Source organism: Crotalus tigris, unplaced genomic scaffold (genome assembly GCF_016545835.1).
Source record: "Crotalus tigris isolate CLP2741 ecotype Arizona unplaced genomic scaffold, ASM1654583v1 scf7180000017871.4482833, whole genome shotgun sequence".
Classification (NCBI taxonomy): Eukaryota; Metazoa; Chordata; class Lepidosauria; order Squamata; family Viperidae; genus Crotalus; species Crotalus tigris.
In genome coordinates, this window is record NW_024096690.1 from 1299476 (window position 1) to 1315215 (window position 15740).

Sequence of the window (15740 nt, forward strand, 5' to 3'; positions counted from 1 at the left end):
TTTGCTTCTATTTTCACTTACCATTGTGTACAAACCCTAAACTATAGTTGATTTTAATATATTGAAACAAATTATCTTCATCACCGTGATTTTTAAGTTGGTTTTGTTTTAGCCTAATATAGCTTAAAATGCAAGTGTCTTGAATTAGAGAAAATTCTAAAGTAAAACTTCCTAGAAATAGATAACAGAATTTTTAGTCTTCTAAATCCATGCGTTCCATGTATGATAAATATGTGAATTCATCTCTAGAGTGAAATGTAGCTGCTATAATGTACATTTGCATCCTTAAAAGGATGCAGTCAGGACTGTATATATGTCATGCAGTTGAGCAATCATAAATGCACAGTTTTGTATATATCTAGCAAAGCGATATATTTTATAATTCCCATTTATAGGTTTTAACAATTCACTATGATATCATTAGTTTTCTTTCATTGGTGAATGTTTGGTATTCATAGCTATAGTCATAATAAATTATAATCTGTTATTCGGGGTTAGGCAACCTGTTTCAATAATGCCTGATGAACATTGACATCCACCAAGCTTCCTGCCTAATCTGACTTTATAATTATCTCAGCATTTGTTTGTTTCAGGGAAGCTGAGTAGTTTCCACATACAGTAGATATTCTTAGTTATTTGTGAAGCTTGTCCATCTGTCCAGAAAAAAAGACAAAAGCTGTATGGACAGACAAAAGTATGGATCACTGTTTTGCCTTAACCTTACTTTATACAAGATAATGTATCAGTATTGTCTCAAAATTCTACATCATTTCCCAAAAGTTGTCTAAATTTTCTGCAACTGTTCTGAGCAGAACATATTTAGATATTAAAGTGGAAGAAGAATCACAGGAATAGCAAAGAGAGTATAAAGTCTATACTTGCCCTCTGTTTCATAAAGTCTCATTATCCAAGATACTGTATTTCTTAACAGTTGTAAACATTAATGACACGAGCCATAGGGATATAACTCATGCAGTACTTTGTAATGTTTCTCTTTTGACTGGAATTTATATAGAGGTGTGTTGTAATTAACTTCTGATTAGGAATGATCTCTAAACTTAGACATGTCAGGCATGACTATATGTTTTTTTAATTTTTTTTATTCTCTCAAGAATTTCAAATAGTGGCCCTTAGGTAATTTTTCAAAGTTAGTATGTTGTATAAATCTTGGTACTGTAACTCCCATAATTGGCATTGGTCCTCAACGTACAGCAGTTCATTTAGTGACTATTCAAAGTTACAACGGCACAGAAAAAAGTGACTTTTGGCCGTTTTTCACACTTACAAACGTTGCAGCATCTCCATGGTCATGTGATCAACTGATTCATTTTAATACAGTGGCAGTGTCCCAGGGTCATGTGATCACCTTTTACAACTTTCTGACAAGCAAAGTCAATGGGGAAACGAGATTCACTTAACAACCATGTTATTAACTTAACAACTGCAGTATTCACTTAACTGTGGCCAGAAAGGTCATAAAAAGGGGCAAAACTCACTTAACATATATCTCCATTGGGCTCCATTGTGGTCATAAGTCAAGGATGGAAAATAGCAAATTAGTGAAGATAGCTTGAAATCATATTAAAAGACTGTATTTAATATTCATCTTCAACTTCACTTTCATTAACCAAACTGGGCCAATCTATAGAATATATATAGCTATTAGGAAGGTGTCAATTTAATAGTTCCTGAATTTAGCCTCACTGTATGATTAAGCTGGGTATCCGCTGCTTTTGTATGAGCACTGTTTAGCCACATAGGCTGCAATACTCAGCCGCTGATTATACCAAAACAAAAGTTGCTGTCCTGTAGCACTTACTCCCCAGCTGGGTCCAAAAAGACTACATAGAATTAATAATTATATAGAATTAATTAATATATTAATTATACATAAAGATAAATGTTATATGATCATTTCTTTCTCTTTACTTGTTTATTTTCATTTTTCTGTTACATGTTCAAATGAGAGATGAACTTGATCATATCTAGTGTTTAATAGACAATTTTTTACTCTTAAGTGGGTCCATGTGCATTAGAAGTGGCAATAGGAGAGAGGAAGCAGAAACATTTTTTTAATTTGTTTACCTTGTGAGATTTCCAAGAAATGATTCATCTCTTCTAATGCATTTTTTTTTCTTTTCAGCTATGGGACAAAGGATTATTGAATATATACCATTATCTAAAAGTAAGCTGTATATATTATTTATTTGAAGTGATATAAAAATACTGCACTTGTTGTGTATCCTATTTGTGTCATGCTCTATAAAAGCATTCAGTCTTTACTGTTTTCTAAAAGCTTGTGGTATATTTATTCCTGATACAAGTGCATTTTCTTTATTATGCAACCACTTTTATTTTCTCCGACTTTGAAGTTCCACCAATAAATCATTGCCCATTGCCTTTATATTATTTTCCTATACATATTGTTCAGCATTGCACAGTATACCTTTAATCATGCTCAAGCCTTTTTTTTTTTTAGTATTTTTTCCTTTTCAGTAGTTTTTTTTCTTACGGACAGATATATACAGCTGGTTTTGGTGGCCCCATTCAGTCACAGAGACAGTTAGAGCTTGATTCACAATCCAATTAAGGCCAAACAATTGGAAATACATTTATATAAAGGGAAGATATATTTTGTGCTGTAAAATAAATGAATAGATATACTAAGAAAAATCTCACTTTGTTTGTTTTTAGCATTTACGTGTAGTACACATAGGCAGCATAATGATCACATTCAGATGTAATGAACACCAAGTTATTTTAAATATGAACAGACCTTAGGTTTGCGCCTCTAGGAACGTGGTAGGAAGATATTCCTGTTTCATTTTCATTAAATTCATTGAAATTCAGTGCCATGTGTTTCACTTCTGCTTTATTGAAGTAACCATGTTTTCAAATTGATTTATTTAACCATTTACACATAATATAAAACTGAAATTAGTTGAATGTGGAATTAAAAGTATTTTTGCAGTCTTCTGAAGAAGAGAGGCAATTTGAGAATCTCTTCTTGATAGGATTTTCAACTTGAACACTTGTTATTTGGTATATATGGAGGTGCAATTATTGTCCTGAAACTATATACTGATTACTTCTAAGTCAATAACCCTTTTTCAGAAGTTGAAAAAAGGTACTGTAATTATTTATGTGACTTTTATATCATCCTAACCACATGAGTCACTGCACTCCTTGAGTTCTGGGTAAAATAAATGATGCTGTAGATTTGCTTTCATGGTGGCTATGGGGGTCTGGATGGGGAACAATAGGCTTCAACTGAATCCTGGTAAGATGGAAGGGTTGTGGGTAGGAGGATCCATTGTATACAGTTTGCCATCTTTGATCTGGGTTGGGTTTACACTGCTCCAGACAGACTTGGTACATAATCTGGAGTTCCTCCTGGACTCCTGACTCTTGCCTGAGGAACAGGTGGCAGGTGTGTCTAGAAGGATCTTTGCTCAACTTCATGCTGTGGGGCCAGTTCCATCTTTTCTTGAATCAAGAAGCTCTTCTTTCAATCACTAATAGCTTGGTCATCTTTTGAATGGATTATTGCAATGTGCTCTATATAGGGTTATCCTTGAAGAGTATCCAGAAGCTACAGTTGGTGCAGAATGTGGCAATGTGAGCAGTTTTGGGTGTCTGCCAAGTTGTGTAACTCATCTACTACATGAGCTGCATTAAATGACAGTTTGCTTCCAGGTTCAGTTCAAGGTATTGGTCATTAGCGTGAAAGTCCTTTGTAGCATGGCACCAGATTATCTGGGCAACTGTCTCATCCCAGTTATATCTTCCTATCACATCTGGTCAAGCAAGTAGGTATGTTGCAGATCCCATCAATTAAAGAATTTTGCCTGCTGGGATCCAGGAAGAGATCCTGTACTTTGAAACATCTTGCCTCTATAGTTGAGGTAGGCCCCAATCTTCTGACCTTCCAAAATATTATTAAGACCTGGCTCTGCCAATTGGCATGAGAGTCGAAGAGTTGTATGCATTACAGAATCGTATTTGGTGACATGAGAGTGTCATGCCCCCATTGGAGCCTGAATCTGTGGAGGGAGATGAGCTGGAGCTGGAGATGATGGAGATCGAGGGGGAACCATCGTTGGCTTCAGAGGAATATGGGGAAGAGCAAGCTGAGGAAAGCCAGGGCCTTTCAGGATTGGGATGGCTTGTAGACAGGGAGGAACGGGCAGGATGACCAAGAGAGGCTAAGCAGTGAACATGAGAGACAGAGCTCAGGTAATGAGCAAGGACCACTCCCTCCTGATCCTCGAGCATGGAGAATGGAGAGAAGGCGGGAGCAGCGCAGGCTAACCCAACTACTTGGGAGGAGGGGCAGTTTGAACTGTCACCTGACTGTGTTGTCTCTGTGCCATGTCCTGAGTCATCACAGAGTGTTTTCTTTTTTAATCTTTAATCTTTTAATTTTAACTTAGTTCTTAGCTTTATTTTATATTTATTTTTTATTTATGCATTTATATCACTTTTTTTTCTATTATAAACCACTAAGAGTCAATTAGGTGAGATGGGTAGTATAAAATTGATAAACACAAATAAATAAATATTGCTGTGAGGAAAGCATTGAAGTGTGCTAAAGTTAGTGTTATTTGGAATTTGGAAGGATATGTGGTGCAAGTATCTGACTGGTTTTAAAAAGGGGCTTCTCAGAAAAACATTCCCGGGTAAAGCATATTGGTCAAATGGGGCTTCCAGGTCTTTAATATGTTGTTTAAATGTGTTGAGTATCCACCCATAACCATCATTAAGGGTGCCTCCCTGGGAAAACTGAGATTTTGATGTTTTTTATAAGACTTTCCTGAATCACATTGTCCTCAATTAGAGAACAACACAAACCTGAGCCACTTTCCAATGGGAAAATTAAGTATTGATTTAGAAATAGTTTTTTTTAACTAACTGTAAATATCAGTTTTCATTAATATTTTGTTCTGATAGGACTGATTTTAGTGATTTTTGAAAGGATTGAATGAATATTGACTGGAATCTTACTGGGATCTATTGCAGTGGTACATTATTTCAGTAGGATTTGAATTTTATTGGCTTTGCATTAAATTTCAAGCCAAATTCATATTTAAATTTGAAACAAGAGTATCTGAAAAGACGTCTGTTTTCATGTGATCTTCCTAACTAGTGATATTTGCAGGGGTGAGGCTGTCCCATACTGTCAGAGGTATATATAGTGATAAGAATACAGGACAGACTTTCTTTTTTGCAGTGTCAAGATAGTGAAAAACTTTTTTTTTATTAACTAGTTTCTATTATTGGTTTATTCCTGAGGTTTTTCATTGTGCTTCAATATTGATTTCCAAGCTGCTTTTCACTGTCTTAATTTTTGGTTCTATTTTTTATGCTGCTGTAATGCTATTTTGTTTCACTATTCAAATCTGGGTGATTTAAAACAAGATTTGTTGGGAATATACGTAGATTCACTTAACTTTACAATAGCAGCTGGTCCTCCATATTAATACAAGAAACAAATCAACTTCAAGTAACAAATTCTGAAGTATGTCAGTAACTCCCAGAGGAATATGTATTTGCTCTATATCTTAGACTTTTCTTCTGACTTTCAACTAATGATATTTTGTATGAAATGCAGTTTTACAGTCATTGTTGAGGAAAAACAATAGAAGTCAAAATGAAACCATTCAAATAACTAATAACATTATAAACTGTAATGATCCACAAAGTGTAACTGTGAAAGTTAGGACACTAAGTGAGTCTTAAAATTCATAGCCAGACTAATAAGATTCAACTGAAACTTAAAGTGCCGAATAATTCAACATATGCCTTTTGCTCCCAATAATCAATTTAAGGACATATCAAAAGCAATTCCTAGGGAATTGCTCTATAACATTTATCAAGAGCTCTTCTTGATGATATGGAAACAGCCGAATGGATCTTAAAATGACTTTCCATTTTGGTCCATTTTACAAGATTTTGATTTCATCTTCTATAGAAAATTGAGAAAGTGAAGCTGGAAGAATATATATTCTTCTTGTAACTATCTCCAGCTTTGAGGAAAGTCATGCTCATTCTGGTTTTGTATGCTGCCCAGAATCACCTTTGGTAAGATAGGAAGTCATATGAATTTGATTGATACAATTAATCAAGATAAAATAAAATAAAATAATTATATTAGTTCTGCCAAAATATTTTCCATTACTTTTGTCCTTACAATGTGTAATCATTTGACTGTAATTGAGCTAACAAAATGGTAACTTAAAGCACTTTGAACCACCAGTATCTTTTGAAAACTACAAATGAGGTCCAGTTGTTGTTCTTGGATTGGACTTCTTTCTCATTTTGGAGAATGGATTGGAGTTCTTTCTCATTTTAGCATGCCCAGCATAGATTTGTAAACTCTTTGTTACCAAATTCTCAATTGTACACAACAGTACAAAAGTATTGTTAGTTGAAGTAGTTGTATTTGATAAAATAACACATTGAGGGACAGCATCAGATGGTCACATGGAAGAATGGTCCATAAAAGTAAAATAACTTTTTACTTTTACTGAGAATAGATATGTGTTAATCAAAGAAGCTGGTAATAATTCTAAGATCTGTATCCCAAATCTAGTAGTTATCTGCATGAACCCACTGTTTGTTTCTTCATTCGTTCCTTCATTAATTCATTCATTCACTCAAATTTTGAGACTGCTCAATTTGTTATTGACTCTAAAAGGTTTACTTTTTAAAAAAGAAAAAAAACTGATAAAAAAGGAACATGCCCAACCAGAAAAATAAACATTCAATTTTAAATTAAACAAGTTAAACTGACTAGAAGTGACTATACAGCTAGCTTAAACAGAGAAAAACAAGTTTTGAATAATTTTTGGAACATCTTGAGAGCTCTATGAATCTCCAGGGGGATACTATTTTAGAGGGCATTTGCTGCTACTGAGAATGTGCACCATAAGATGATACTGATAGAAAAACTATAAACAAAGGTTATTGGTGTTATTTATACTGTATAATGTTTTCCATCTATAAGGTGCATTATGAATAAGGACAGGCAAACTCTGTTCCTGGACCTTAATTGGCTTAATTTAGTTATACATGCCTTATCATAGCAGAGATGTGATTTTATTTTATTTTTTATTTTTTTTGCATTAGGATATTTAAGAGCTCTGAGTTTAAGCTCATCTGATAGCATATCCAGAATAGGTCTGCTATGCTTTGTTTGGGATCAGTAGACACATCATTGAGTCATTACAATTTTGCAATAAGGAAAAGTAAATTCATATTTCTTTTTCTCCAGTGTCAGATTTAAGTAGCATTTCATTTACAAACTAAATAGTTTATTATTATTTAATGGTGACCTGCAAAAGAATGCACTAAGAAAAGGGGGAAATTCAGCTGAAACAATGTGCTAAGAATAGAAGCTCTACTGATCAACATTCTGGTGGTGGAGTAGAGGATCCTGGGGGCTTAGGATACAAAATTTGTGTTTCCACTGTTATTGCAATGTCTGGATTTGCCCTGGATGAGAAGCAGATTTGTTGACTCTGCAGCATGGGAAAGAGCCAACCGCAGATTTACTGCAGAGTTAGTTTAGCTGTTTGCCCCTTTCCAAGTGTTATGAAAAGAGTTTTTAAAATGTTTGGCTTGGACTCTCTGCTGCACAATAAATTGTTATCTAAAACAATAGAGAACAAAGGAGGAAAAAAGTCATAAATACATACCAGGAAATGCAAAGCTCCATTTTGGTGCTGGAGTCGCAAGGGCATTGGGTTTCATTGACTTGAGTCTCTGTGGAAAGCTGTCTGCTCCACAGGAAGGCCCTGCGTTCCTGTCCTTTCAGTGAACCTGCCTGAAAGGAATACAGGAGTTATTGAGTAATCAAGGCTTGTCAGCACCTTGGTTATGCAGCATGGTTCAATCCGATAATGTGAATGGAACCAGTAATAGCACTGATGAAAAGCACACTGGTTTGAAAAGGTCCTTGAATGATTTTTTTTGTTCATTTTCTGTTTACATGTAATGTGTTATTGATGCCATTACCTTATAACACAGCTACTTGTTTCATAGAAAAATGGGAAATTAGTCATTATTTCTTTAAAAGGAGAGAGGGGGAGCCAGGGAAACAGAGAAACAGAAGGGAAGAAAGACAGAAAGAAAGAAGCACTATTATATGAAGAAAATTGCATTTGAATACTGTGACTGAAACATATTGATTTTCTGGAACAGACTTTTTAGATTAAAAATGCCAGTGCTAAATCCTTGCATAACTTATAGTTCATATGAAGTTCATGTATCATTTACTGTTATTCTGGGAAAATAGCACAATATTGAGTGAAAACATAATTCGTAGAAGTCTTGACTTGCTAGCATTTGCATGCCTTTTTAAAAAATCATGGCTCGGAGCTTAGCATACCAAGGGTCTTTCTCAAATACTTTAAATTGCAGCACATTTATCTTTTTTAATTGTCTGAGCATCTTCATTTGATTTTCACCTTGATCTTTAGATCTTTTTAATTTTTGTTTTTTTATTCACACTTGTTCATTGATTGCATTGAACATGTAAGAATTCACTCTCCACCACCAATATCCACAAGTAGTTTGTTGGTCGTTGATTTTAATTCAGAAAAGTTTGAAATAGGATTAGTGTCGTACCTATATCTCCTTTAACTATTGTAGGGAAATGTTACATAAAGCTATTATTTCTCTCCCTACTTTTGCAAAATAAATTATCTGAATGTCCTGGCTATGTTAATTAAAAAATATTTCATACATCTGTGTAATCTGACTCAGCCCAAAGTCTAAATAAATGACTTTTCCATTAATGGTAAAGGCATATAAGCATCCCACAAGCTCTCTTAGTGTTCCCTGTTAGCTTCCAGAATGATTCTGGGGCTTATGCCTGGAATATTTCATAAATGTCTAGGCTAATTTGGCTACTGATTATTGAGGCTGCTTATCTTGATATGATTCTCTACCTGTCTAATTTTTGAAAAGAGTGTACAAATATAAGAATAATGGTATGTGAATATGAAAAAACTAATAACTGTTTGAGGTGAGAGAAATTGCTTGTTATCAATTTGTGGGAAATTTTGTATACAATATTATCACATAATTTGTTTTATGAGTGTGCAGTTAATTAATCTCCAGTGTGTTAGAACATCATTTCAAAGACATGCTAAAATATATAATTAAACACATGCATACAGATGTATTTTATTCCAAGTTTAATCTATTTAAGCTAATAGAATTGTACCACAATAGGACATGTACTATAAACAATTCGTTGAGTATCTAACTTCCTTTCCACAGATTTGTCTGTTGTGTATGTCAGCCTATTAAGAATTTGCAGAGTTGAATTTCTGAATTTCTTTTTTTATAGGTTTTATTATTATTTTTTAAATTACAATTTTTAGAGCTTAATAAACAACATGTTATCTGGATTCACATGTTTAACATTAAATTCTTCAATATAAATCTATTCAGTACTGCACAATCCAGTATTTTTTCCTTAATCTTCCTTTCTTCCCCATATTTTTTCCCTTTTCCCCTATTTAAACAATTACAATTCTTAGTACTACTGATGTATACAAAGATAGATATAGACATCTTAATCATATTTTACTAATATTATAGAAATAATATCAATTCATAAGTCAATATCATGTTTTTGTGCTTATTAAAGTTTGATTTCTCATCAATATTTAAAGTATCTTTATCAATTATGATTTTCTCAAAATTACATTTATATAGCTAAAAAGTTTTATTCATACCAATCCTCCTCTTATTTTCAAATTCCCCTTATCAAAAAAAGAAAAAAATGTTATTTTAATTCTAAATCATATCTTCCATTATAAAAATCTAGTTATATCTATGGGTCATCCATTCTTTTAATCATATTCAGACAGGTATATTAAATAGATAGTGCCCCCTCTGATAGATCGAATCCTCTGTTTTTTAAGTCTACTCCCACTTTCTTTCTTTGCTAAGCAGCTTTCCAGGCCAAGGCAATTAAATCGCCCAACAATTTTCTTTCTGTTTTTGTGAAAGCTGCTTGGCATGAGAAAGACAATTTAGGTAGAGTATTTTTGGGGAGAAACTCTGCCCATCCACATTCCCTAGACATTTCCCCTGCCCGCTCTATGTTCCATTTTCTAGAATCTTCTTCCTTGCCATCAGGTGTATTTTGGAGAAAGGAGTAAAGTATCTTTTGTATTTTCATTGTTATAGGTAGGTCTTGGAGTATTTTTTTTGTGTATATATCTCCTCCATCTCTAGGTTCATTTCTTCTGCTTCACACTCTGATTTCTGGTTTATCTGTTCATACTTTGTAGTCATTGTCTGGGAACTTTGTAGCTTCAACTTGGAGATTTGGTCCTTTATATCTAAGTTATTTTTAGTCTCATTATGATTTCTTTTATGTCCTCTTTGTGTGCAAGAATTGTTTGATGAATTTGCTGTAGCATACAGAGCATTTCCTTCTGAAAGGTATTTGTTTTTTCTCTTGAGACATCATTCCTAGAAATCCTCTATTATCACCAATCTCAGTAAGAGTGAACAAAATTTCCTCTGGTTTTCTGGTCTTTATATATATAACCTTTATAATCCAGTCCCAATAGCAATATTTTATAGTAATCCTTTGTCTCAAGTATCCTGAAAATTATCAGTCAGGCAAAGTTGTAATCCACAATGTTCCCAGTGTTCAGAATGTTTAACCTCCCTGAAGCCAGATGTATTCAAAAGTCAAGTTTTTCTTTCTCTCCCACTAGCTCTTGAGATTAAAATTCCAACTCAGTAGGTATTTATAGTCCATGAAGATCAAGATAATAAATATGCCAAAATATTTTCCTTTATTGCCAGCTGTTCTCCCTTAAGCTGAAAGTTACCAAGCAGCCAAGGAGCTAGTTATAGTGCTGTACACAAATCCACTACTAGATGTCATTCAAAATCCATTTTTCACTCTTAAAACAAAAGGTTGATTTCTTATATTTTATCTCAATAGGTTTTTTTCCAAAGAGAAAATCTCAGTTCTCAGATTTATCAAAACTGTAGCTTTGTATTACTTTCACTTCAGTATTGTGTATTTCTGTCATACCTAAAAAATTTAAAACGCCACTTCTGTTCACATCGAGAGGTTTTAAGCTTCTTGGGAGCCTTTCCCAGGAAATTCAGTTGTAAAATAATAAAGAAAGGATCAATATTATCACCCATTCCAAACATGCTGTTTACGAGGTGCTAATTAAAGCTTTTATTCTTTGGTTGATAGCAGCTAATGGCCAGCCACAGAGGTGTGGCTGGTCTTTCCCCTGCCAGTTTAGAGGGCTTTCTTTGGATTGAACGGAGAGACTGCCATCTCTCCATGATCATCAAGGCACCCTCCTTCTTCATCACCTCTTTGGGGTGACTTTAGGCTCTTTTCAGGGCCCCCAGGAAGGTGAAATCAGGCAGAGCTCTGCCTTCCTCCATCTTGTCTTGATGCGACGCAAAATCAAAAGTCTGCTCTGAATTTCTGAATTTCTTTACCTTGCCTCATATTATTGCAATGTTTCTAGATACATATAAAAGTGATCACATAGTGGAGCAATGCTTTTTAAATAGGCAAAGCAAACTTATCTTATATTTAATCTTTTAACAATGCTCATAAAAATTAATTATTTTAGGATTTGGATAAACTAATCAGTTTATTTCTTGCCACTTTTAGATTCACTTGTATTTAGTAATGAGTTTCCTCTGTTTTATATCTGCATCTGCCCAATTAAAATATGCTGTTTATTTTAACATGCAGTGTCCTCTAATATATAGAAAAGGTAAAATCTAGCTTTTGAACTACATGAATTTTGCAGTGTGATGGATAACTATTCCAGTATATACTTTAGTCCAAAAGTATTGGTTTCTTAAAAAGGGTATCCAGTAAAATGTTCTTCCCTCTGAATCTGGAGTCTTAATAAATACTGGCACATAACGATGGACGGAGAATAGGGAATGCTTTCAGAAAGGCTGTTATTGACTTCATCTTGCTTTTTAGCAAATCCTAGGATTATTAGACTGTATTATAAACATGGAAAACCATTTTGGTGTAGTGGTTAAAGCATCAAAGTAAAAGCCATGAGACAATGAGTTTTAGTTCCAGCTTAGGAATGAAACCAGCTTGGGTCAGTTTTTTTTCTCTCAGCCCTAGGATGAAGGCAGTGGTAAATCATTCCAAAAGAAAATGTCTTTTCTATCACTTACTTATAAATTTGTTCTATTTGAACTAGAAACATGTTGAACCTACATGCTCCTTACTACTGGTATAGGCTCATCCATGTAAGTAACACTGAACTTAGATTGACCATTAAAGGAGCCATGGTTTTAATGAATTTGCCTTTCTTTTTTGCCATTGCTACTGGCCTTTTTCTTTCAGTCCATGATGGCAGTTTGGTTACTACAGGGAGTCTGGAGAAGCTCTATTTTAAATTTCTTTTCATCTTTCCTAGCTGTGTGCGTAAGAGCAGGAGCATAAGTGAGATATAAAAAGAGATGAGTGGAAGTCTCTGGAGATGATGAACAGCGGGGCTTTACAGACAGAAGAGAAGAAACTGTCTTGACGGGGATTTAAAATGCACTCATGGTAGATAATTAGTTTTATTAAAACATCAATAGCCAATCATTATATGTTCTAAATTGTGTTTTAATAGAATATATATATATATATATATATATATATATATATATATATATATATATATATATGTAGGTCTTTGGTTGTTCGGGTTTTCTCCCACGTAAAATTGGAAGTGTCTTGGCGACGTTTCGACGAAGTCCCATTCGTCATCTTCAGGCTGGTGCTTTCAGCTTCGTGCCTCGAGCAGCAGTGTGTGGTCTTGGCTGTTTCTTCCTTTTAACTGCCAGTGGAGGTATGAACTGATTGGGTGGGAGCTTGGCTGTGTTCTGATTGGGTGGAGGTGTGTTCTGATTGGTTAGGGGCTTGGCTGTGCTCTGATTGGCTGGGGGGTTGGCTGTGCTCTGATTGGCTGGGGGAGTGTTCTGTTTGGTTGTGCTCAGGTTAGTCTGAGTTGCAGAGGGATTCAAGATTTTGGGCTGCCCTGCCATTCCTTGGCTTCGCGTTCGTGGTCGTGCTTCCTCTTCATGGAGGGTGTCAGTTTGCTTCATGTATGGATTGGGGGGGTTTAAAGTGGCTAATGATGCAGCTGTGGTCTGGCTTCTGGTTTGTGGTCGTGCCTCATAGTCAGTGTGGCTTTGGGTTTGTTTTTTGCGTGGATGTTTGGTGGTGACATCCTGTGTGGTTTTTGTGAGTGTGGGTCTGGTATCATTTTTTGTGTTAGGGAGTCGTTTGTCAATAAGGGCGGGTTTCCAAATGGCTGGTAGGCGGGAGGTATCATCTCGCTTGTTCATGCTGTGTGGGCGTTTTTCTATCTCGATGGCTTCTCTGATTATTCTGTTATTAAAATGTTCACTTTTGGCAATGGTTCTGGTATTTTTAAAGTCAATTTCATGTCCTGTGGCTTTAAGGTGTTGGACCAGGGAAGATGTTGGTTCCTCTTTTTTGACTGAGTTCTTATGTTCTTCAATGCGTGCACTTATTCTTCTGTTGGTTTGTCCGATGTATGTGGTGGGACAAGTGGTGCATGGGATTTCGTATACTCCTTGATTTTCTAATTCAATTTTATCTTTGGGGTTTCTAAGGATGGTGGATATTTTTCTGTTTGTGCAGAATGCTGTTTTGATGTTGTGTTTATGGAGGATCTTACTGATTCTGTCTGTGGTGCCTTTTATGTATGGGAGGAGGCTTTGCCGTTTTCTTGTTCTTTGTCTTGGATTTTAGTGGGGGTTTCTTTTTGGATTAGGTTTGTAATCTTATTTCTATGGAATCCATTGGATGTTAGTACATTGGTGAGAGTGTGTAGTTCGGGTTTTAGGTGTTGTTCGTCAGCTAAGCGTTTTGTTCTGGAGATGAGTGTCTTGGCTACAGAGTTGATCTGTGCTGGGTGGTGGTGTGAGAGAGCGTGCAGATAGCGGTTTGTGTGTGTTTTCTTCTGGTAGATGGTGTGTCCTAGGGAGCCATTGGATTTCTTGTAGACTAAGACATCCAGGAAGGGAAGTTGGTTGTTAGCTTCTGTTTCCATGGTGAACTGTATTTTGGGGTGTAGGCTGTTGAGGTGTGTGAGGAAGTTGTCCAGTTTTTCTTTCCCATGTGGCCAGATTATGAAGGTGTCGTCTACGTATCTGAGCCAGAGTTTGGGTTTGTGATCCGATTTTTCTAGAGCTTGGGTTTCAAAGTGTTCCATGTAGAGGTTGGCAATGACAGGTGAGAGGGGTGATCCCATGGGTGCTCCTTCTGTTTGTTTGTATTTTTGTCCATTATAGATGAAGTATGTGTTGGATAGGCAGTGGTTGGTCAGATCTAAGATGTGTTTGGGGGGGTTATATTTGTTTTGGATAGCTGTCAAGGCTTCTTTGATAGGCACTTGGGTGAAGAGGGATATGACATCGAAGCTCACTAGTAGGTCGCTGGGCTGTAAGTTTTGTTTCTTTATGATCTCTATAAACTGGAATGAGTTTTTTACGTGTGAGGTGATGGATTCTGCATAGGGCTGTAGTTGTTTGGCGAGAAATTTGGCTAGGTTTTGTAGAGGTGAGCCTATGGAGCTGACTATAGGTCTGAGTGGGGTTCCTTCCTTGTGTATCTTGGGGAGACCATAGAGTTTGGGGCATCTGGATGATTTCTCTCTGGGAATGATTCTTTGCTGGATCTCTTCGCTAATGGGGGAGGCTTTTATTTTGGATCTGGTGGTTTTTTCCAGGTAGGTGGTGGGATCTGTATTTAGGGGTTTGTATGTGGAGTCTTGGAGTAGGTTGGTTAATTTGGTTTGGTAGTCAGATGTGTTCATAACCACCGTGGCGTTGCCCTTGTCTGCTGGTAGGATTATTATGCTGGTGTCTTCTTTAAGGTTACGTAGTGCTGTCTGTTCCTCTTTGGGTAAGTTGCTTTTGGGTGGCTTGCTGGTGCAGAGGATGTTGGTGATTTCGAGTCTGATTCTGCGTCGTCGGGGTTGATTTTAGTCAGGCTGGTTTCAACTCCACATATAATGGTTTCAGTGGGGATGTGTTTGGGAGCGACTGCAAAGTTGAATCCTTTGGAAAGGACATTGGTTTCGGCTTTGGTGAGGATCCTATCTGAGATGTTATGCACTGTTTGCTTCATGTGTGGCTGTGAGGGAGGAGGGGTTTGTTTCTGGCGTTCTTGTATGTCCTTTCCAAAGGATTCAACTTTGCAGTCGCTCCCAAACACATCCCCACTGAAACCATTATATGTGGAGTTGAAACCAGCCTGACTAAAATCAACCCCGACGACGCCAACAGAATCAGACTCGAAATCACCAACATCCTCTGCACCAGCAAGCCACCCAAAAGCAACTTACCCAAAGAGGAACAGACAGCACTACGTAACCTTAAAGAAGACACCAGCATAATAATCCTACCAGCAGACAAGGGCAACGCCACGTGGTTATGAACACATCTGACTACCAAACCAAATTAACCAACCTACTCCAAGACTCCACATACAAACCCCTAAATACAGATCCCACCACCTACCTGGAAAAAACCACCAGATCCAAAATAAAAGCCTCCCCATTAGCGAAGAGATCCAGCAAAGAATCATTCCCAGAGAGAAATCATCCAGATGCCCCAAACTCTATGGTCTCCCCAAGATACACAAAGAAGGAACCCCACTCAGACCTATAGTCAGCTCCATAGGCTCACCT

The 15740-nt window shown here is 36.2% G+C and overlaps 1 protein-coding gene across 4 annotated transcripts in view; it reads left to right on the forward strand.

The window, feature by feature from the left end:
• Positions 1-15740, forward strand: part of RARB (retinoic acid receptor beta) — a 458555-nt gene that overhangs the window by 267528 nt on the left and 175287 nt on the right. For 3 of the 4 annotated variants that reach the window (XM_039343681.1, XM_039343687.1, XM_039343682.1), the window contains exon 3: positions 2144-2185. The exons of the other annotated variant lie outside the window; for it this stretch is intronic. In XM_039343681.1, coding sequence (XP_039199615.1) covers positions 2144-2185 — 42 coding nt within the window. The remainder of the gene's footprint in view (positions 1-2143; positions 2186-15740) is intronic. 4 annotated transcript variants of the gene reach the window in all.